Source organism: Heloderma suspectum, chromosome 3 (genome assembly GCF_057233095.1).
Source record: "Heloderma suspectum isolate Gila_16-S chromosome 3, 16-S_ref, whole genome shotgun sequence".
Lineage (NCBI taxonomy): Eukaryota > Metazoa > Chordata > Lepidosauria > Squamata > Helodermatidae > Heloderma > Heloderma suspectum.
Genome location: NC_139460.1, coordinates 4049350 through 4070358, shown reverse-complemented (window position 1 = coordinate 4070358; position 21009 = coordinate 4049350). Strand labels below are relative to the sequence as shown.

General features: G+C 48.5%; 1 protein-coding gene across 1 annotated transcript in view; it reads right to left on the bottom strand.

Moving 5' to 3' along the window:
- The window catches only part of PDE2A (phosphodiesterase 2A), a 320770-nt gene that overhangs the window by 43506 nt on the left and 256255 nt on the right, over positions 1 to 21009 (bottom strand). Inside the window, exons 6-11 of the mRNA XM_084842325.1 lie at positions 18163 to 18222; positions 11396 to 11549; positions 9887 to 9939; positions 6447 to 6521; positions 4948 to 4989; positions 1680 to 1748 (exon numbers count right to left, since the gene is read on the bottom strand). Of these exons, the coding sequence (XP_084698451.1) occupies positions 1680 to 1748; positions 4948 to 4989; positions 6447 to 6521; positions 9887 to 9939; positions 11396 to 11549; positions 18163 to 18222 (453 nt within the window). The remainder of the gene's footprint in view (positions 1 to 1679; positions 1749 to 4947; positions 4990 to 6446; positions 6522 to 9886; positions 9940 to 11395; positions 11550 to 18162; positions 18223 to 21009) is intronic.

The window sequence follows — 21009 nt, the reverse complement described above, 5'->3', positions numbered from 1 at the left end:
AAGGCCGGATGCCTTTAGGCAAGGGGAGCAAGGTCTCAAATGCTTCGCCTCCCTGTGACTCTGGAGCGTGGACCTCAACCTCTAACGTGAAACTGCCCCACCCAACTCTCCGGGACAAGAAAGCGTGCTCTTAACCCCCTCCTTCCCGCTGTGCTTATGGTCAGGCACTCCCACTCTAGGCATTAGAGCAGGAGTGCCTGACAATACAAAACCAGTTGGTATCCATGGCTGCTAGTCATGAGGGCTGTATATAAGAGGCAATGTGCCTCTGGACACCCGTTGCTGGGGAACACGGGTAGGAGGGTGCTGCTGTGCTCCTGCCCTGCTTGTGGGCTTCCCACTGGGGCAGCCGCCTGGCCCCTGAGTGAACTGGACGTGGGCCTTGTGGTTGATCCAGCAGGCAGGCTCTGCAGTCAGCCACAGAGGGAGACGCCGGTGCATCAAGCGACTCGCTGCCCCCGCGACGGAATGCTCTCATTTCCCATTACTTGGACAGCCAGAAACGTATTTAGCTTCCCTTCCCTTCTGCTCTCCCTCCTGGCCTGTTTGCAGATTCAAGCACGGATGACGGATTACCCCAGAGCCCTGGAAAAATAGCGTGGCGAGGCTCCTCGGCACACTGGGTTTCTAGGCCAGCTCTGTGGGCTGGGGCCAGATGGGGCGCGACTGAAGCACAGAGGAACCAAGGCTCTGCCCTGCCCTGCCCTGCCCTGCCCTGCCCTGCCCACCCAGCCCAGCCAGTGTTCTTTATCACTGGTGGCTGCTGGTGCCCCAAGCCCAGCTACCGTATTGCTTGATGGCACCGTCATCAGTTGAAGCATCTCTCGGCCACCGTGAGCACTAGATTTCACTAGGCAGGAAAGAAAGGATGCCAGGATGCTCAGAGGGCCGTGCATGCCACTTGGGCACCAAAGTCCACGTGAAATGCCATTACAGCAACTAGCTGCACCTGGAGGGAGAAAAAAGGACCACAGAGTGCTGGGCTGGGGGGGGGGGGGGTTCTCCTAAACTATCAGCCTAAGAGTGCTGTGGCAGGAAGGTAACTAATGCTCTCCTGCCCTGCTTTTTCTTCTTCTTGGCAACACGACCAAGGGCGAATCTAGGTGACTACTGATAGGTGAAATTCACCCAGGTTCACAATCTAATAGGCAAAGGAAGACTTAATTCAGCTTTTCGATACTGAAAATATCCATTACTGGGCTAATTTCTTGCCTTCATAAGCAAATACCTATAACTGACAAAGCTTTATCCAAAGGCCTTTACAGGTGTACCTTTTGTTTCTGTTGTTCAGGCATGCACAGTTTTGCAAATGGAATCTCATAGGTAAAATAATATTTCTCTGTCTAATTGGGGCAACTCATTTTATCTCCTTTTCCATCCATTTGCATTTACGTCACTTTCAAATTGCCATCGTAATGCAGACTAATTTGCCCAATAAAAGTATTCCGGAAGGATCTGCCTTCCTTTCCAGACAAAGAGGCCAATATAAGAGTGCCCGCTCTAAGTGCTGCTGTGTAAACAGTCCGAGGCCAAAGACTAACGCAAACTTCGCTGCCTTTCCAGCTCCTTCCAAGAGGAGGCAGCAATGGTGACCCTGTGGATACGCTGCTCGTTCCTGTGACATGCGGGACACATGCAGGGACACATGGAGTCAGAGTCCACTCCACTGATGGACCTACCAGGCTGATGTCTTGCAGCGTGATTGATTTCTTCTCCTCTACAACCTTTCCCAGATGCCCAACTGTTAACTGTGGGAAGAAAAGAGAGAGGCATTGGGAAGGATGGCCAAGCAAAGGGGGAAAGATTTCAGCACTTGGAAATAAGCTCTGTTGACATCTGTTACACACCACATGAGCAGAAACACCACTATGCAGCTGTGTTAAGCAGCCCAGAAGAATCACTGCTCCCTGGCCATGTATTTGCAGCCAGCAAAGTTGATTAAAATCCCAACTGCACGTAGTAGCATAAACTCAGAGGGTGTGGGAAGTCCATAGCTGACGCATGCTGATGGCGTCAACTACCAGGTGGCGAGAGGGTGCCAAGTGGCAACTAACCCATGACCTTGGGCAAAAGCTCCTAGCCTTAATTCTGAGGAATCCCATGTAGAATTATAGAAGTCCTAGTTGTCCAATGATTACACTGTCCGCAAGAGATTGTGGAGCAGAGACGGTCTTCACTTCACCTATCTAGGGCCAAATGAGACATTACTCTCAACATACAGTGGCCCCTGAACACAGCAGACACATATCTGGCTCGCCCTCCCCGGCCTCGAGGAGATCTCCCCTCATGCCACGATGTCACAGTGCTTGGCAGGGAAATGAGGAAAGTGAAGACCTCACCATTAGCAGTGTGGTGGAGCCGGGGCTACCAGGGATGCAGCACCGGCACTTTTTTCTCAGCAGGGCCGCTGACCTCCTGGGCCACCCCACTCAGAACTTCCTGTTCCCTCTGAGATTAGCGGTAATCCTTGCTGCAGCTGAGGGTGCAATGAATTTTCCGAGCAACGATAAATTGTTCCCTGCTGTAGTGCAAAGTATTTTGGCAAAGTGTTTTGCACAGCACTCCTTCATTTCAGTGGGGCTTGCGCGCAGTGTTTTGCGGACATTTGACCTTGAATGGGCATTTAAGACCCATTAGCATAACAAAAGACCATTTCCTGGGGGGAGGTGAAAACGAGGACAACTGGTTTGCCAATACGGATAAACACAGCTTCCAGCATTTTTGGACTCCCCTTGGGGACGTGGCATCTTTGGGGATTGGTGTGATGAGCGCCTGCGTTTCAAAATGTACCACTATACCACTGACCATCATATGAGTAAGCTCCACTAGACATTTCAGAGGAAAGGCCAAACACATGGCTGCCATTTGCAGTGGCAACTGCACATACAGGGGGGCTGCCTGTTTGGCCTGTCGTGTTCTGGGGAGTGGGGCTCTCTCACTGGCCCTTCATTGCTAATAAGGTTCAGGAAGGATAGCTGGCCAGTGCTGTTTTGCGCCTGAAGTGTAGCGGCCGCTGATGCATCTCCTCCCCGAGGGGTCCCTGCTGCAATGGGGCCGGCCGCCCAAAAGGATGCGGCATCGAGGTTAACGACTCCATGGCTGGATGGACACGGTGGCGTTCCGCCCGAGCGCAGCTGCAGTTGGCATTCACTCAGCATCCCGCAACATCCTTATCGTCGTGCTGTGCGGAACCACACTGCAGCCTTCTGAGCACGGCTGCATATTTCAGCCAGAGGAGATAATGTACTGTACATAAATCAAGGAGACAGACACTCGGGAGCTCTCGACAAAGTCTTGTGCACAAACATCACTTAACCTTCTCGCCTTCGCCGATTTGCATGCCATTATCTACTCGTGCGATCTGCAGGTGTGAATTGATCGCTCTCTCTATTAAGCCATCCAGAAGAAGCTTCGCAATGGCTGTGTACTGGGATGGGAGATGATCCAGCCCCACTGTGTGCTCTTGTGCAGTGCCCACTCATTTCAGTGGGGCTTGCGCAAGCGGGCCTCCTGCTGGATGATTCCCCCAGAGCCTGTGTCTAATGATGCCTCCAGAGCCTTCGGGTATCTCTTTCTGGTTTTTGTCCTGGATTCCTCTTGTTCTGTAGCTTCTGTACTGTTAGATAGCAGCGGTATCGGAAAAGCAGCCCAGAGAGAGACCTCAGAAAGTTGCTATCCAGCCATCACACCCACGGGCTTCTTGTGCCTGGGATGGTCTCCATTTCCAGGTCCAAAGTGAATCTGCTGCCCTCTTTTAAAGGGAATAGAGGAAAGGGGGCTTTGGAGATGGCTGGTGGGAGGGAAGGTAAGCTGGGAATTTTTCTCCAGGTTGGAACAGGAAAAGTATTTTTTGAAACCTTTCAAATTGCTATTAGGTAAAAAATAGCATCCAAATGTTCCATCTGAGTCATCTGAAATAATGTATTTATTTAATATATTTCTAAATCGCCTCTCCACTCAGTGCGTGAGGTGATTTATAATAAAACTGTAAAAACAAAAAAATGCAACAATTCCAAATAAAACAAAATGCAAACAATCCTGATAAAGCACATGCATGGCAACAAAGCTGCTTTTGGAAGGGCAAACTTCTGAAGTCGAAGAGCAGCATGAATCAGTAAAAGCTTGATGGAAGAGTGGAGTTTTGACTGGCCATCTAAAGGCCAACAAGGGGGAAGCCACACTAACCTTCTTGGGAAGGGAATTCCACAACCAGGCCACTGCCAAACAAGCCCTAAACACCCCCCTCCCCCCCTCTCCAACTGACTGCAGCCTTAGCCAAAGTCTAAACCATCCTTCCTCAACCTGGTGCCCTTCAGATGTGTTCTAGTCCAACCCCTTGGTCCACTGGTCCCTCTAGCCCAGTATTGTCGACACTGACTGGCAGCAGTGGCTCTCCAGGGTTTCAGGCAGGAGTTTTTCCAGCCTTACCTGGAGATGCTGCCGGGGACTGAACCTGGGATCTTGTGCATGCAAAGCAGGGGCTGTACCACTGAGCAATGGCCCCTCTCATCGTGAGAGTCCCCATAGCTACGCTTCCAAGGAGAGTCCGGAAATGCAGGCAGCTGTGCTGATCCATCTTTCTCTCTCTCTTTTAAGCTCTATGTCTTTTGTAAAGCAAATAATTCATAATTACCCATCAAGACCAAGCCACCCCCAAATACTCTGCACTCAAGAGAGCTGGCTCGCAACAATATATTGCTGCTGGGAAAATCCATTTCCTCCCAGCTACAGTGAGAGATACAGCTACACTCAGAAGGAAGAGGGAAGTCTGAGTGGGGTGGCAGATGACATCAACATCCCGCTAATCAAAAAGTCCGGGCACTTCAACCCTGCCAGTCCTGGCTCCACTGTGCCACTGCTTGCATTGGGGTAGTGCCATTTTGGCTACATTAATGATGTTACTCACACCCGAACATCAGAAACGGACGGAATGATTTGACAACTCACAGGGAAGCTGATCTCCTCCTCCAGCACTTTATCTCCAACAACCTGCAAGAAACAAGAACTGGGCAAGTAATGGAAAGAAACAGAAGGCATCAAGGGATGTCCATCTTCACAGAAGCAGAGGCATGGCGGCATTTGAAACCCTTGCCTTGATGCAAAAGCATCCACTGGTTGTTTATTAAAGCTTGCTTGCAGCCTGTCACATCACTGAAAGCTTGGCTGGGAGTTGCAATAATTTAAAACAATCTATGTAAAATAGGTAGACTAAATACAGATTGTATACCCAGGAATAATGCTCGAAGTAAACCTCTCCCCAGGGAGTTTGACCCAGCCATCGAATGCAGTTTGACAGCACGTTCCTCGGCATTTTACTCTGCAGAAAGTCCCACTGAGTTCTGGGGGTCACTACCAAGTAAACATGCGTGGGATTGCAGCCCAAAGCCTATGAATCATTGAACAATATTATCTGTAGGCTTCAACCCTATGCACAATTACCACTGAACTCAATAGGTAAGGAGCTGGGGTGTATGTGACAAGTAGGATTACACAATAATTACAATAAAGGGTTACTTGGCTTTTCACTAGGGCCACTCACATGGCAGAGGGACCACGCTTATTATGGCAGCAAAGGAGTGTTGAAAATGTTGACAAGTGATTTCCCCATTCGGTTGTTAGGTCTTGTTGGTCTTTGTAAAAATAAAAAAACATTTATTTTAACAGGGCAGCCAAAGAACAACAAAGCTCTTTCGATGAAGCTTTACAATTCTACACTTGTGGGGCAGCCACTGAGAATTTATCTCCATTTGCAAAAATAGGCCACCCTTGGATATGCTTAAAAGTTATGATTGATCACAGGGCCGAAGGCACAATGTCCCTAATGCCACATCAAGAAGACCGCCCTCCTGTTTTCCTCCAAGTTGGTTACTGCAAGGAACTATCACTCCTGACAGCTGATTTACAATCTAACATAGATCAGGATTCCCAGTTCTCCCCAAAGCATCCAGTGAAGGTGTGGGCAAAAATCTATCCTGTGTCATACTTTAACTACTCTGATGGCAAGTATGTTGGGGTGATAAATGGGAAAGCAATTGTGTGTTAACTAGCGATCCTGGAAACACAGCGCCTGGAAGACTGATTGCATGAATAAAGCCTGGCGACAGAGATAGAGGTGACTGCTCAGAAATTAGGAATTCATTTACAATTTCTTGATAGGATGGACATACCACCTTTCCACAAATGTCACCAAGGTGGAGTGCGACAATTTAAATAAAAACAGTAATTCCTAAAAACATAAACACAATAAAACCATATTAAAACATTAAAGCCACTATTTACACTTTAAAAGACCAAATTAAAGAGATGTGTCAAAGCTCCTTTCCGAAAAGCCAAGACAGGTAGACTTGTAAACTTTATGCACAGGGAAAATAATAGAGAATAGAGACTCCTTTTGAGCTGAAAGCATTCAGATTTGTGCGTGTGTGCATATGTGTGGGGGAACTCACCTGACAGAAAAGCTGGTGGTTATCCTCTGACACCAACAGAAGGCAGCAACATGGCGACTGGGTCTCCTGTTTCAGCTGCAAGAGAGAAATACAGGTAAATATGCAAACGGAGAGAGTTGAACGGTTTCCAGCGTGAAGAGTGCAGAGGCCAATAGAATGTCACCAGACAGCCTCACATAAGCAGGCCTTCTCGGTAGCGGCAACCTAACCCTCTGGAGCACCATTCCACTCATTGTTTGAGAGGCAGAAACTGTGGGGAGCTTTAAATGCCTCTTGAAGAAGTATCTGCTTACACAGCAGATACTTTTCCTGACTTGTAAACGGACTGTTTTGGACAGCTCTGTTTTATGACTGCCTTTGTTGTAGTGTTTTCAATAATTTATTATTTTATATTGTTTTTACACTGTTTTTATGTAGTTTTTTATACTGTGAAGTGCTTAGAGATCTCAGGATATTAAGCAGTATAAAAGTAGTATGAATAAATTAATAACAAAAAAAAAGGAGGCAAAGGGTGGGACAGGCAAGTTTGGGAATATTACTCCTCCTTTGGAGTAATATTACTGTTCTTTCACACACCTTTATAGGACCAGGTGAAATCCTATTGGCCCCTCGTGTCCCCTGTCCCCTGCTGAGATTGCAAGCTGAGCACAGAAAAAGCAAGTAAGTAAATAAGGTTTTTTTTCGGGGTGGTGGTGGTGGTGGTTGCAGGCACTATCAGAGAATTTTTAGTTGTCTCAAAGGCCTTAAATCAAGGATTCTTCCAGAACTATAAAAACAACTGCCTGAAGATTTATCTGATTTTAATTGCTGGCTTATTTCGATCTCTTATGCAATGAATGTAGGAACTCTGTACCCCCCCCCCCCCAAGCTGGCTGAGTCAGTGCTGCTCAGGAAAGTGTAAAGGGCTGCAACATTTTATGATACTTTTTAAAAGGAAGATGTGAACACTTTACATCGGCAGATGGCAGGGATGTGTTCCTGAACGCAGGGCGCTCCTGTCCTGCTTGTTGCTTTTACAGCATCTTATTTCCTAAACTTGGAAGACAACCAAGACCAGCTGTTGACAAACACTCTCTTGTCAACATTATTGCAGCAGATTTTAAGAAGTATTTTAAAAAAATGATTGGTCACATTAGAGAAATAAAAGGAAGTCGAGCTTTGAAGCTGGAGATGCTGAGACTGAATCCTCTCTAACAAGTACTTCATTTCTTAAGCCAGGTTTCACATACGCCCCTTAAAGCGCCTTTTAGCCTCTCCCGCACTGCTGGTGCACAAGCCTGAAAGACTGAAATGCAGTTTGAAATGCACCGCGTGCCAGGCGTTAAATTAGGCCTGAGAGGAAAGTGGACTTTGGCTTGAAGGGGTGTGTGTGCGTGAAGCGGGGTGGGATGTGCTTATTTGTTTTGCTTTCAGGTCTTAAACCCCCCCCCCCATCTCCACCAGCTTTGCGGCAGCAGCAGGGGTCCTCTCAGGCTAACAGACCACTATCTCCCTCTTGCCTCCCTCTTGAGATGTAACATTCCAAGGAGAATTGTGGGTTAAAAAGATGGCAGCTGCCACAGAATACAAGCCCCTACCACCCCCCTCCTGAAAATATTACAAATGGTTTTATATAAAAATATGGCTTCATGTTGTATGTTATTCTTTTTGTTTTTGCAATCTGCTCAGCGAATGGCTGTTACTGGGTGGATTAAAAATATAATAAACAAAACAATAAAGAAACAGGCTTGGGCGGGGGGCTTGGAGGAAGGTGCATCAACAATCGCAGTTCAACCTTCCTGGGCCTTTTCGGGTCAGATTCCACCTGAAGCCCATTTTTAGTCCTCCACCTTCCATGTCTTGTACAGTCTTGGGAGACACTTTTAACTTCTCCTCCCTGGAAATAGGGTGTCTTTAGTCCCTATTAATGGTCACGGTTCCCTTACCTCAGCCTTCACCAGGTTGGGGAAGGCTGCCTTACCTGATTCCTCCTCATTTTCTATTGCCGTGGGCATCTGGCTGTGGCACAGCCATTCCAATCGCTATTCCTTGCTCCCTGGTCTCCAGTAAAACTGACTTGGTCAGGTGAAAGTCTTGGCTGTTTTGCCAGTGGTCCCCTCCCACCCCCGCCATCCCCTGAAAACAGGCATGGATGCACACTCCAATCTTAGACAAAAACTGGGCAGACACCTGTGCAATTGACAAGGTTTTCCTCCAGACCGTATACATTTTTACCAGATTCCAGGGGCACTTTTTATCCTATTGCTTCATGTCTGTTTCTTTAGTTTTTTCAAAGAAGAGGCCAACGGTGAGAAGGAGAGATCTAAAGGGGTATGGATGAAGGAAGACAGATGGGGCTACAAGATGAACACGTCTCTGCAAGGCTTTTCCTAAATGCACCACTGCCAACTGTTCATCCGCCCCCTCATCTGCCAGAGGAACAAGGGCATTTGCACTGCCCCATAGCAGGTGGGGGTGGAGGGTGGACAATGGCTATGCGGGAGCTGTTGGGTATGTCCTCCTTTGCAACTGTGGGGTTGTGGAAGAGGCAGGATTCTTCTCTGGGCTGCAGTTTGGCTGAAACGAAGAACTGGTGCCTGACTTTTGTTTTTTTCCTCTTCCCTCCCAATCCCTTTTCCTTTTGTGCTGCGTCTTTTTTATTGTAAGCCTGAGGGCAGGGACTGGCTTAGTCTTAAACTCTGTAACCACTTTAGGAGCCTTTTTCAGCTGAAGAGTGAGGTGAAAACGTTGTTTCCCCCAGTTCCCTGCCTTGTCTATCCAACAAGCCAAAGGTTGACTAAGTCCCTCCTCTTCCTCTGTCGGTGTTGTTTTCTAGAATGTAAGCCCTGTCTACTCTGGGGGCCAGAAGAATGCTTGTCTCTGTTGCACTTTGTAGTGATGGCTTTCTGTTTCATTGCAACTTCTCTGGATGTTATCTTTGTTGCATGTAAGCCTTCTTGGAATGAAGCTGCAGTAGCATAAAAAAACAGAAGGCACGCCCCTTGGGGCAAGGACTTGCCATTCTTTCTAAAGTACCATGTGCGTGTTTAGCGCTACATAAAGGGACACCATCATCTCCATGCCTCATGTACAGCCTATCAACAACTCAATTGCACCACAGCTAATGTTGTGGGTGACTCATCCCGCAGTTTTGTTCCCTCGCAGGTTTGTAGCTGACCAAGCCAGAACATTCAGGGCTGCCCCCCGCCTGGCTGGCCGCTGCAGGTATTCACTGGGGTGAGCATCACACATCTCCGAATCCGGCAGTGAGCCAGGACTCATGCAGGGACGGAGGAGGGGGCGCGTGGGGAGAAGGGAGGAATGGATTTCCAGCCACAGGGCGCACAGCTTACGCACAGCCATGATCTGCCCCACTGATGTCAGCGGAGGCAGGAAAGGCGGTGAGGGCAGAGCAGAAAAGACACGCAGGTGCGGAGAGCAGTGGCGCTCAGGATACTCACGTAATTAATGACTTTGAGCTGGAGCGAGGCGGCATCCGCGTCATACAGCTCCCCTGCAAAGTGACAGATGAGAAGGTGGGAGTTGCTGCCGTCCCAGGTGGGAACGGTTGCCAGCTTAGGCAGGTTTGAAAGGGTGGTTGACAAACCCACGGAGGAAAAGGCTATGGAGGGCTATTAGCCCCAGCAGCTAGGCAGAAACCCCATCTTCAGCTAGCCATGGTGAAGATCCAGGCCTGAAGGGCCATGGACGGGACGGGATGGGCCTTTGGTCTAAGCAGGCAGCGCTCCGCTTTGTGCTCCTAATCTAGGGATCTCCGAGACTTCAGGACACCCTCACAAAACTACTCTTCCCAAGATTCCTTGGGGCAAGCGACATTGTGTGTATCCATCCATGCCCTGCTCCTCAGCCTAGCAGCTTCCCAGAGCAGCAGTACAACTTTTCAAACGATAGCAAATAAAAAAAATAATTGCAATATTTCAGATCTGGAGAATCTCCTTCTCCTCTGTTTCTTTCCCCACAATGGCCCCAATCTAGAGAAGCTTGAGGAATTGCACCGGTCGTTGATTTCCTTCCAAAACAATCAGCGCTCCCGTTCAAAATCGCTAGTTTGTGCCGTGTTCGTGGGGGGAAACTGTGGGATGCGAATAAGGCTGCTTGTCCCAGCATATCCGAGAGGGAAGGGGTCCCCCGCCCTCCTTACGGCAGGAGTGCTGCTGCTGCTCTCCCCTGGTGAGTGATTAAGTGTGCAACCCCATGCATGTTTAAGCAGAAAACGCCCTACATGCATGCCCAGCATGCCCCAGCCAGCATGTTGGCTGGGGCATGCTGGGCCTTGTAGGACCTTTTTCTGTCTAAACATGTAAAGGGTTGCACCTTGTAAGGATGTGGGAGGGGGAGGGGTGGTGGTTAGTGAAGTCAGAGGGGCTTGGAAACGAGCTTCATTTTTTTTTTTAATGCCTTGGTTCATTTCTGAGCCAATTTGATGTGTGTGTGTGGGGGAGCCTGTTCACCCCTAGTGTGGACACTCATCCCATGTTTACCTCCACTAAACAGGGTTGGCAGGTTCTTGTACTGTTTCAAAAACTTCGACAACTCATTTGATTAGCGATGACAGTGGGACGAAAGTAATACACATCTACACTCGGGATGGGCAACCTTTTCTCTGTCGAGGACTGCATTCCTTCGTGGGTAATCTGCCGGGGGCTGCAGGTCAGTAGTGGGTGAGCCCATAGACAAAAGTGAGGGGGCCGCCCCCCTCTCTCTCTCTTTGTGCCACCCCCTTTCCTCTCTCTCCCTCTTCCTTCCCACACAGCAGGCTGCCGGGGAAGGGGCAGATCACTCTTGCCAGAGGTCTACACTGGTCGCACGCGGAGCCCTTTTGACATCGTGCGGAGGACGTGACGTTAGGCCGAGGGGCGCAGGTTCTCCGCCTCTGGTCTACAATGCCTGGGTCTGGGTGACTGTCTCTCCATCCTGCAGAGCGTCCTGCTGCCCAGCCCCAGCCTTACCACACAGCCGGAGGATCTTGCCGTCCAAGTCGCTGTAGCTGCTCTTGGGAGCCCGGTCTGTTCTGGCCGGGGAGTTCTGCGATGAGCTGGTGGGCAGGCTGACCCGTGGCTGCAGCTTCTGCAGAGTCTGGATGCGCTTGTAGGACACCAGGATCTGCAAGAGTCACGTTTGCGAACAGGCGAGGGACACAGATTCAGCGAAGAGCCCTGACAGGTCCGTGGGGGTGAAGAGGGTTCATGACCCCGTGGCAGGCTCATCGCGTGCATGGAGGAGGTCGGGGGGGGGGCAAATGCCATCACTTAACTCTGCACTGTGTGAAGAAAAGCTTCCTTTGATCTCTCCTGAATTTCCCAACATGAAGCTTCACTGGATGAGCCCACTGGGCACAAGCAGTACAAGAGAAGGAGAAAAAGTTCTCTCTTCCAATTTCTCCACACCATGCACAACTTTGTAGATCTCTCTCATGTCCCTCCCTCCCGCCCCATCTTACTTGCCTTTTTTTCTAAGCTAAACAGCTCCAAACATTGTAACCTTTTCCTATAGGAGAGTTGCTCCAGCCCCTTGATCATTTTGGTTGCTCTTTTCTAGACCTTTTTCAGCTCTATTATTGATTGATTGATTTCTTTCATTTATATCCTGCCTTTTTTCCTCTTGCAAGGAACTCAAGGCGGCTTACATTATCCTCCTCCTCTCCATTTTATTCTCACAACAACAACATTTGCAGATGACACCAAATTGGGCAGGATAGCTAATACTTTGGAAGACAGAAACAAAATTCAAAGTGATCTGGATAGACTGGAGCGCTGGGCAGAAAATAACAGAATGACATTTAATAGGGATAAATGCCAAGTTCTGCACCTAGGAAAAAGAAACCAAATGCACACTTACAAGATGGGGGATACGTGGCTCAGCAACACTACAAGCGAGAAGGATCTTGGAATTGTTGTCCATCACAAGCTGAAGATGAGCCAACAACATGATGTGGTTGCAAAAAAGGCAAATGCTATTTTGGGATGCATTAATAGAAGCATAGCTTCCAAATCCCGGGAAGTACTCGTTCCCCTCTACTCAGCACTGGTTAGGCCTCATCTGGAGTACTGTGTCCAGTTCTGGGCACCACACTTTCAGAAGGATGCAGACAAACTGGAGAGGGTTCAGAGGAGGGCAACAAGGATGATCAGGGGACTGAAAACAAAGCCCTATGAGGAGAGACAGAAAGAACTGGGCATGTTTAGCCTTGAGAAGAGAAGACTGAGGGGAGATATGATAGCATGGGCTCAAGTGACAGGAAGCCAGATTCTCGCTAAACATCAGAAAAAACCTCCTGACTGTTAGAGCAAGACGACAGTGGAGCCAATCCCCTAGGAAGGCGGTGGGCTCTCTCACACTGGAGGCATTCAAGATGAGGCTGGACAGCCATCTGTCAGGGATGCTCTGACTTGGATTCCTGCATTGAGCAGGGGGTTGGACTCGATGGCCTTGTAGGCCCCTTCCAACCCTACTATTCTATGATTCTATGATTCTAACCCTGTGAGGTGGGTTGGGCTGAGAGTCTGCAACTGGCCCAAAGTCACCCAGTGAGCTTCCATGGCTAAGTGGAGACTAGAACCCGGATCTCCCGACTCCCAGTCCAGCACTCTCGCCACTACACCACACTGGCTCTCTACAATACCCTTTTTGAGGTGTCCGACTCCGTACGAAGCAGCTCCTTATACTGACTTTGCACATGCTCAGATACAGCCTTTCCTTTCTTATTTATTCTTATCTTCATTGTTGCTTCGCATATTCTGGGCTAAGATCCCAGGGCTTAGCTTTGGTGAGCCTCTGGCCAAGTGAAGCCCTCCGCCTCTGCCATAAATGAACGTGGTACCAGGGGGCAGCAAAGCGGCTATCGGATCCTCACTTCCATAAAACAGTCACGAGAGTGAATTTCACTGCAGGGCTGATGCAAGGGAGAACAGGATATGATGGGAAGGCGGTTTTCATATGCAGGTATTACACACACATACACACACACACACCAAATGGTTAATTCACCATCGGTTATGATGACGACCTTGAGGGCTCAGTTCTTTTCAAAATCCTGCTCAGCAGCAAGGCCAGTGGAGAAGGCCACAAAATCATCGCCCAGAGTGGCTGGGTGACCAGCCAGGTGGGCAATTAATAAATTTAATAAAATAAATAAATAAAATGGGGTGCTGGTGTGCTGAGAGCAGGGATCCACACTTCTGCTCAAAAGATCTTCTGCTGACCCAGACTGAGAGCGAATGTCCGGCAGTTCAGCTTGTGCGAAATGCAGCAGCTAGACTGCTGACCGGAACATCTCGCCAATATCATATAACACCCATCTTAAAGGAATTGCACTGGCTGCCAGTAGGGTTCTGGTCAGAATTCAAGGTCCTGGAGATGACATTTAAAGCCCTAAGCAGCTTGGGACCTCGATATTTGAGGGAACGCCTCTCCCTATAGATGCCTGCCTGAGGACTGAGATCTGTTGGAGGGGCCCTCCTCTGTGTCCCACCAGTGCGAGACATATACTATGGTGGGATGTGGGAGAGGGCCTTCTCTGCTGTGGCACCCTGGTTGTGGAATGCCCTCCCCTTGGAGGCCCAATTGGCGCAGACACTGGTTTCATTTTGGCACCAAGTTAAAAAATGGCTTTTTACCAAAGCCTTTGAGGGCTAAATGCATTCCCCCAAAGTTGCACACTGTTTTAACAGTTTCATTGTTTTAGATTTAAATTGGTATTACCTTGTTTAATGGTTTAATACGTTTTTAGCTGTTTAAATTATTTATTGTTTTATACTGTTATTGGATTTTATCTGTACTTCGCCCTGAGATCTTAGTGATATAGGGCAGGATAAAAATGTTTTAAATAAATAATAATAAATAAATAAATGACTTCTTTGGACAATGGATCTTTAACCTGTGGAACTCTTGGCCACAGTAAATCATGAGAGCCAGTGGCACCAATGGCTTCTGCGGGGAGGAGTGAGAATTAAAGTACACAGGAGATGTACATTCATGGCTACAAAGCATGAAGTCAGAAGCACAGCCCCCACTTTTGGGGACAGAATAGATCTGGCTGCCTGGTGCTGCTGACTAGGGGGGACATATCTAGCATGTGGCATTTTCTGGCTGCTGTCAAAAGACGGGAAGCTGAACTAGACAGATAATTGGACAGAGCCCTTTTGTATTCAAGTTGAACAGGAGGCACTTTAGAAATCAGAGAAAGTCAACTGTGCTGTAATGGAAGGAGCATGGTATGCCTGAGGGGAAAGAGGAAGGGGAAAGTGAAGAAAAGCACAAACACGTAGGCTGAAGACGGGCTGCCACGCTTCGTCCGACTTTTTATGGGGCATCCACACAACGCCATCATCCAGTCTTTGCCATCCTGCATTTTCCCTGTGGTTCTTCTGCCTTTTCCCAGACCGCAGAAAGTCCAATGATTTTCATGAAAATGGAGGAGTTGAGCAATCTCTGCAGGGGTAGATGCCTTTAGCGCGGATTTTCCAACTTTTACAAAGGGTGGCGTTTTGACGTGGACGGCGATGCCTTGGAAAAGTGAACTCAGCACACATTCATGGTAACTTTGGGGTAGCTGCCATTTTATGACCTGTTTGGGTCCTTTCAAAATCTATCCTTTAATATCACTAAACCATTTTCTAGCTAGAATTAAAAAATAAAAATAAACAGAGGTATAGTGCCATAGCACCCTCATGCTATAACGCTACCCTTTTAAAAACTGGGGCTCTTTCAGTGGAGACCGATGGCTCCAATGTCAGTGGGGCGGTGAATCCGCTCCGGGTTTCAGTCCGAACCAGTCAGAACTCACCTTGGAGAGCTCCTTTAGAATTCTGACTGGTTCAGACTGAAATCTGGAGCGGATTCACCGCCCCACTGACATCAGAGTCACCTGCCTCCACTCAGCTATTTGTTTCCAGACCTGAAGCGGTCAGTGACTCAAACAGCCCAAACAGAGCTTCTTCCCAGCATCCCTGAGTAGCACATCCATGTGGCTGAGGTCAGGAGGCAGAGTCGAGCTTTCCAGCATATGGCGATTTAGGCGGGCTTGAGTCCTGGCCTCTCTGATGCCATAAATGGAGCGCTGGTGCCTTTCTGTGCGGCACGTTCGTCTGTAGCGATGAGCAGCAAGGAAAGCAAACGGCCCGTGGCTGCGTGGCAGGTGGCTTCCTAATGGCTACAGTACCCGCAACACACATGCAGAGGAAGAGCAAGTGCAGCTTCAGAAGCTTCCAGCTTCTTGCCAGCGTCCCACTGGCTCCGCCTGGCTGTGTTGGTGTTGGCTTGCAACACTCCTGCACGGGTCTCTCTGTGTCAGGCACACAGCTGTTTTGGTGTCCCGCTCTTGGCTGATTAAACCAGAAAGGAGTTCTCAGATCCAAAAGGCAATTTGGGGTATGGAGGTTGGAGAAAGGCAGGCAGGGAGGCAGGCAGGAAGAAACCAGGGACGGGAGAATGGAAGGGTTTTACTGTTTCAAAGCATCAATTATTGCATTGGGCAGGCTGATGCTCTATATATTAGTTGCAGGGCAGAGCAAGGAAGAGGATATCAGAATTTTGGAATATGAAATCAATATGGATTTTCATGGGGGCTCTTTAAACTAGGGATGTATGTTTCATACATTTGTTTCAGCCCATTTTTGATCAGGATTTATCCAGACTGAACATGGATTTGGACTCAATCTACAGTCAAAGTCCATACATTTCTGAGACTGCAATGTGATTCGTGGACAAAAGAAATAAAGAAAAGTGTTTGACAGCATGCGTACATTTGAAAAATGTACCATGTTTTTCATGGTAACCAAAAGTTACCATGAAAGAATGGGAGAACTATGTGTACATTTCAAAGATGTAAACAATGGATCCATATGTTTGGAAAAATATGCACAAAAAGACACACAAATTTTCATGCAAAAAGTCCCCCCCCCCCGATTGCTGATATGGACATGAGATGATGGAATGAGCCCAATGTGGAAGTGGAGAGCTTCAGTGAACTCAAGTTTTGCTTGTATGCACATCCCTACTTTAAATCAGGTGCCCATGGAAGATAGGAAGATCAACAGCTACTGGTTATGATGGAGAGGCGGCTGGTCTGATCTAGCTTCAGGGCTCTTTTTCTGTTCGAAGGGTGATGATCTCCTGCACTCCTCTGTTCATCAATGGGGGAACTGCTTTGAGGAGAGGGTGGTGTGTGTGGGTAAAGCTGATAGTCTTGTGGCCACACACCCTTGCTAGCTGATAGTCTTGTGGCCGCACACACGCCATATATGGGCTCTGTCATTGGAATGCTCTCCCCCAGGGAGGCTTCCCTGATACCTCCCCTTATGTCCTGTTCTCAAAGGCAAAGACGTTTCAAAATTTTCTAGGCAAAGACTTTTAAAAATTTTCACAGGCCTTTTAAAACCTCAGCTGGGCCCAGTTTCATTCTATGGTTTTAATGGTCTGCATTTCAACATTTTGTCATTCTGTGCTGATACATATTCATTGTACTGATTGGTACTGATTGTGTCTTATGCTGATTGTTTATTATACAGATGCGAATTTAACTGTTTGTAAGTAGCCCTGAAAGCAATTGCTGATAAGGTGGGGTATAATTTTTAGAGTAAAATAAATATACATATATCCTCTTACCTCTAGACTAGCAACTGGGGGCTGAAGAGTAACCCCCAGGAGGTGTTGTTTCTGGCTGAACCTACAGTACTCTTTAACAGACAAGGCATTCACACACACACACGCACACACACGGATGTATGAGAAATTTATTTCAGTTGTTTTTGACCAGGATTTACTTCATTCGCACCTCTCAGGCCGAACATGGACTCGAATACGAGCTGTGGCCAAAGTCCATACACTTCCGAGCTGGCAGTGTGATTCGCAGCCCCTCCCCCCTTGTGTTCAATAGCATGCGTGCATTTGAAAACTGTACATGAAAAAATGTCTAGTTTTGAAAAGTGTGCACAGATGTGCTTTAATCAAGGAGAGAAGAATATGTACATTTGAAATATGCACACAATTGATGCGTACATTTGGAAAAATGCGCACAAAAATATGCAAGGATTTTCATGCGAGGAGAAACGAAAATCACAATCTGGTATGGACATTAGATGGAACAAGCTTCAAAACAGAATATGGAGAACTTTGTCCAGCTTGGGTTTTGCTTGTATGCACATACCTACACACACACGCACGCAGGCGCGCATCTCAGTCCCCAATCTAAATCCAGGAGGATTCAGTTGCAGGTAAGGATCTTGAGTAAACCCATGGGCTTGCAAACAGTTGTTGAAGATCCAATAGAAACAAGAAAGAAAAGGCAGCAACGCCTTGCATGAAATGTGGGCAGTGAAGCCAGTTGCACGGAACGGGGAAGTCAGACCAGCTGGAAGTGCGATTGCTAGCTGGTCTTTGCTTGGAACGAGGACCACGAGGAGCGCTGGGGAGACCGGATGCATGTGCAGGGGCAGGGCCGGCAGCAGCAGAGCAAGAACCATATGCGCTGCTATGTGAGCAGCTAAGAGCAATACTGCTAGGAACCAAACTACCCTGTGAATGAACATTTCTGCAAATCCAGCCCTCACAAAAGGGCCACATTGTATGCGAACACAGAGATCTCTCTTCATACTCCCACACACGGGGGGAGGGAGATGGGATGCGACACAGTCATCAGAGATGGGGTAAGAGCCCCGCCGTACCCACAGGCGGTCTACGTGTCAAAAAGAACCAAGCCGTGCGTGCCTGTACTCACGTGCTTCTCCAGTGTGCGCAAGTGGAGCTCATCGGATTCACAGAGCTGGCTGCAGTGCACCTGAGGGGGGCAAGGAGATCTGCTCAGAGGGGCCCTCCACACAGCGCTCCCCAGGCTCCAGAGGACTGCGGCGAAATTCCAAAGCCCCTTCCAAGTGGAGGGAATTCTTCCCCATGGTGAACAACAACAGTAATGAAATAGGGGCTGCTGCCAGGAGTGCCACGGCACACACTGTCTTCTGTTCCACGACCGAAGAAAGGCAGGATATAAAATGCACTTATACTATTATCATACTATATTTATTTTATATTCTTCTACCAAAAGGACCAGAGTGACATATGGCATAATAATTAATAATGGGGTTAAGTTATAGGAAGTCAGATTTTGGTTGAACATTAGGAAAAACTTCCAAAGCATCAGAGCAGTCAGACTATGAACCCCACTGCCTAGGGAGGTGGTGGGCTCTCTGTCGCCGGACGTCTTCAAGCAGAGACTGGACAGCTGTCTGTCAGGGATGCTTTAAACTAGATTCTGCACTGAGCAGGGGGGTGGGCTCCATGGCCTCAATAGCCCCTTCCAACTCTAGGATTCTATGAAACCATATAACCTAAACACTAAAGATGCAAATACAACAAACAATTTCTAAAAGCAATAGCAAAACACAACAAACACTGAAAACAAAGTAGAACACACGTCTAGAGTAAAAGATGTTGGCTTGGATCCAGAATTGTTGTCCTGACAGCAGAAGGCTGCTGCTGGGGGCACGGGACTTTCCTGTCCTTTCCTCTCCACTGCAGTCTCCCCCCCCCACCACCATGCACCCTCCAAAGTTGTTCCAGAGGGTTGGGGGACCCTCTGGAGGTGATCTGGAGGGCACACGGGGGGCTGCAGTGGCAGTGGTGTGGGGGGGTAGGTGGAGAGGCAAGGATGCAGAAGCCCAGTGGTATCCTTCCGCTGGTGGAACAATGATTTTGGATCCAACCCATTATATATTAAAAGCAGCAAAAGCAAAGCTAGGTGTTGCACATTAAACGCTTGTCAAAATAAACGCGTCTTCAATTTCTGGGTAAAGATACTCAAAGAAGGAGACGGGCTAATTTCAACCAGGAGGGCACTCTGGAGTTGTGGCACCACCACGCTGAGGGGCCTGCCTCTTGTGCTTGCTGGCCCCAGGAGCAAGGCCTCTGGCATGGAGTGTAATCCCCGGGCTGGGCGGACCTGCCGGGCAGCATGCTGTGCTGGGGGTCACCTGGCCCTCAGCCATTTGGGACTTTAAAGGCCAGAGGTGAACATATCCGGACTTTGCTGCACAGACACTGAATCTGGTGTTCCGCACAAGTCAGGATGGCATCGATCTGTGGGTGGGGGGACCTTCACTGGTTTCATTGTCATGGACAGATCTTTACCTGCTCAGGTTTGGGCTGCTGGTGACACACCTGATATTCTACACGTGAGTGGGGGAACCGTTCAGTTGGCCTGCCCCTGAGGGCTTATGGATCCAAATGGATTCCTCACGCCTCTTGGAAATTTCCCTACTGACATATCTAGCAGATCTGACACAGATCTGACTTCTGGAATAGTGAGGAGCTCTGTTGGCCTCCGGACTCAATTGCAAGCGCTGGCCTGAATGGATGGACAACTCTGTCAAGTTGGATTTTGCTCATTTTCTTATTTTTCCAAAGCTACGTTCCTTCTGTCCTATTTCCACATCAGTCTGCAATATTTTTTCAAGCACACAGAAATATTCATATGTATTTTCCTGTGCATTCCTCAAAATGTACACATTTTTCGAATGGCATGCCTTTTTTGCCCCTGCTTTTCCCTAAGATAAAGTGCACACTTCTCTGTAACACACACACATTTTTGTACACATTTTTTTGATGCATGAGCTTTGGCTGCAATCTTCAGAAAAGTGTGGATATCTAACTGTGTTCTGGTTCATGTGTGCAGGTTTGGGTAGTATGAATTTGGTAAATTCGCATAAAAATGTGAACTGGGCGAATTTCGCCCTTATCCATGGAGGCCATGAAGTCCTGAGCTGTTCCCAACAAGGGGACCTCAGTATGGCTGTTAAAATCCCACTAGACTAGAAGTTGTGGGGTTCCCTTCATGCCTGCAACATTGCGTAACTGGGCCCTTTACGGCCGCCAGTTATGCAACATTTCTTACCCAGGAGCGCCTAGCTGCCATAGTTGCACAGAACGGCGGTTTGCTAGGAGGACAGGGCTGGTGCTGGGCATGCACCGAGCAGGTCCATGAGTCCCCGCAGTTCGGCGAGTAGGGTCCGGGAGGGCAGGCAAGTGGGAGTCTGTCAGACTCCACCCACCCTGCCTCCCGTGGTCCCTCGCAACATCCCTAATCACAAGGAGATCAGCTCACAACCTCACTCACCTTTGCTATGCCACAACTCAGTCCACCCTGGCAGCTTGCCACTGCCGACTCTCGTGGCAGGATGGAGGTCTCTGTATGAACCCAGAAACAGGATGCAATGACATCACTCTGTTGCCTGATGCCCCAAAGGCCTCTGTGGGTGGAATGAGGCTTGGAGCAGCCCCGAAACCTTCTGAAACGTTCTGGGCGTGTCAATGAATAACCATTGAGCCCCGGTTCCATTCTGGAGCTAATTCTGCCCAGCTGGAACCATAAATCTGGTTAGAAATTCAGCTGGGGCTGAACTCTGCGTTATCGCTTGGTGGTTCTGGCCCACATGCTGACTTTTATTTAACCTTCCGTCTTTTCAGCTCTCTTTCCCCCATTTTAAACACACTGGTCTGTAATGTTTCTGTCAGCAGGTGCCGCTGTTCAGCAGCGCCTTGTGTCAAAGCACACCGCATTTCATTTTTGAGA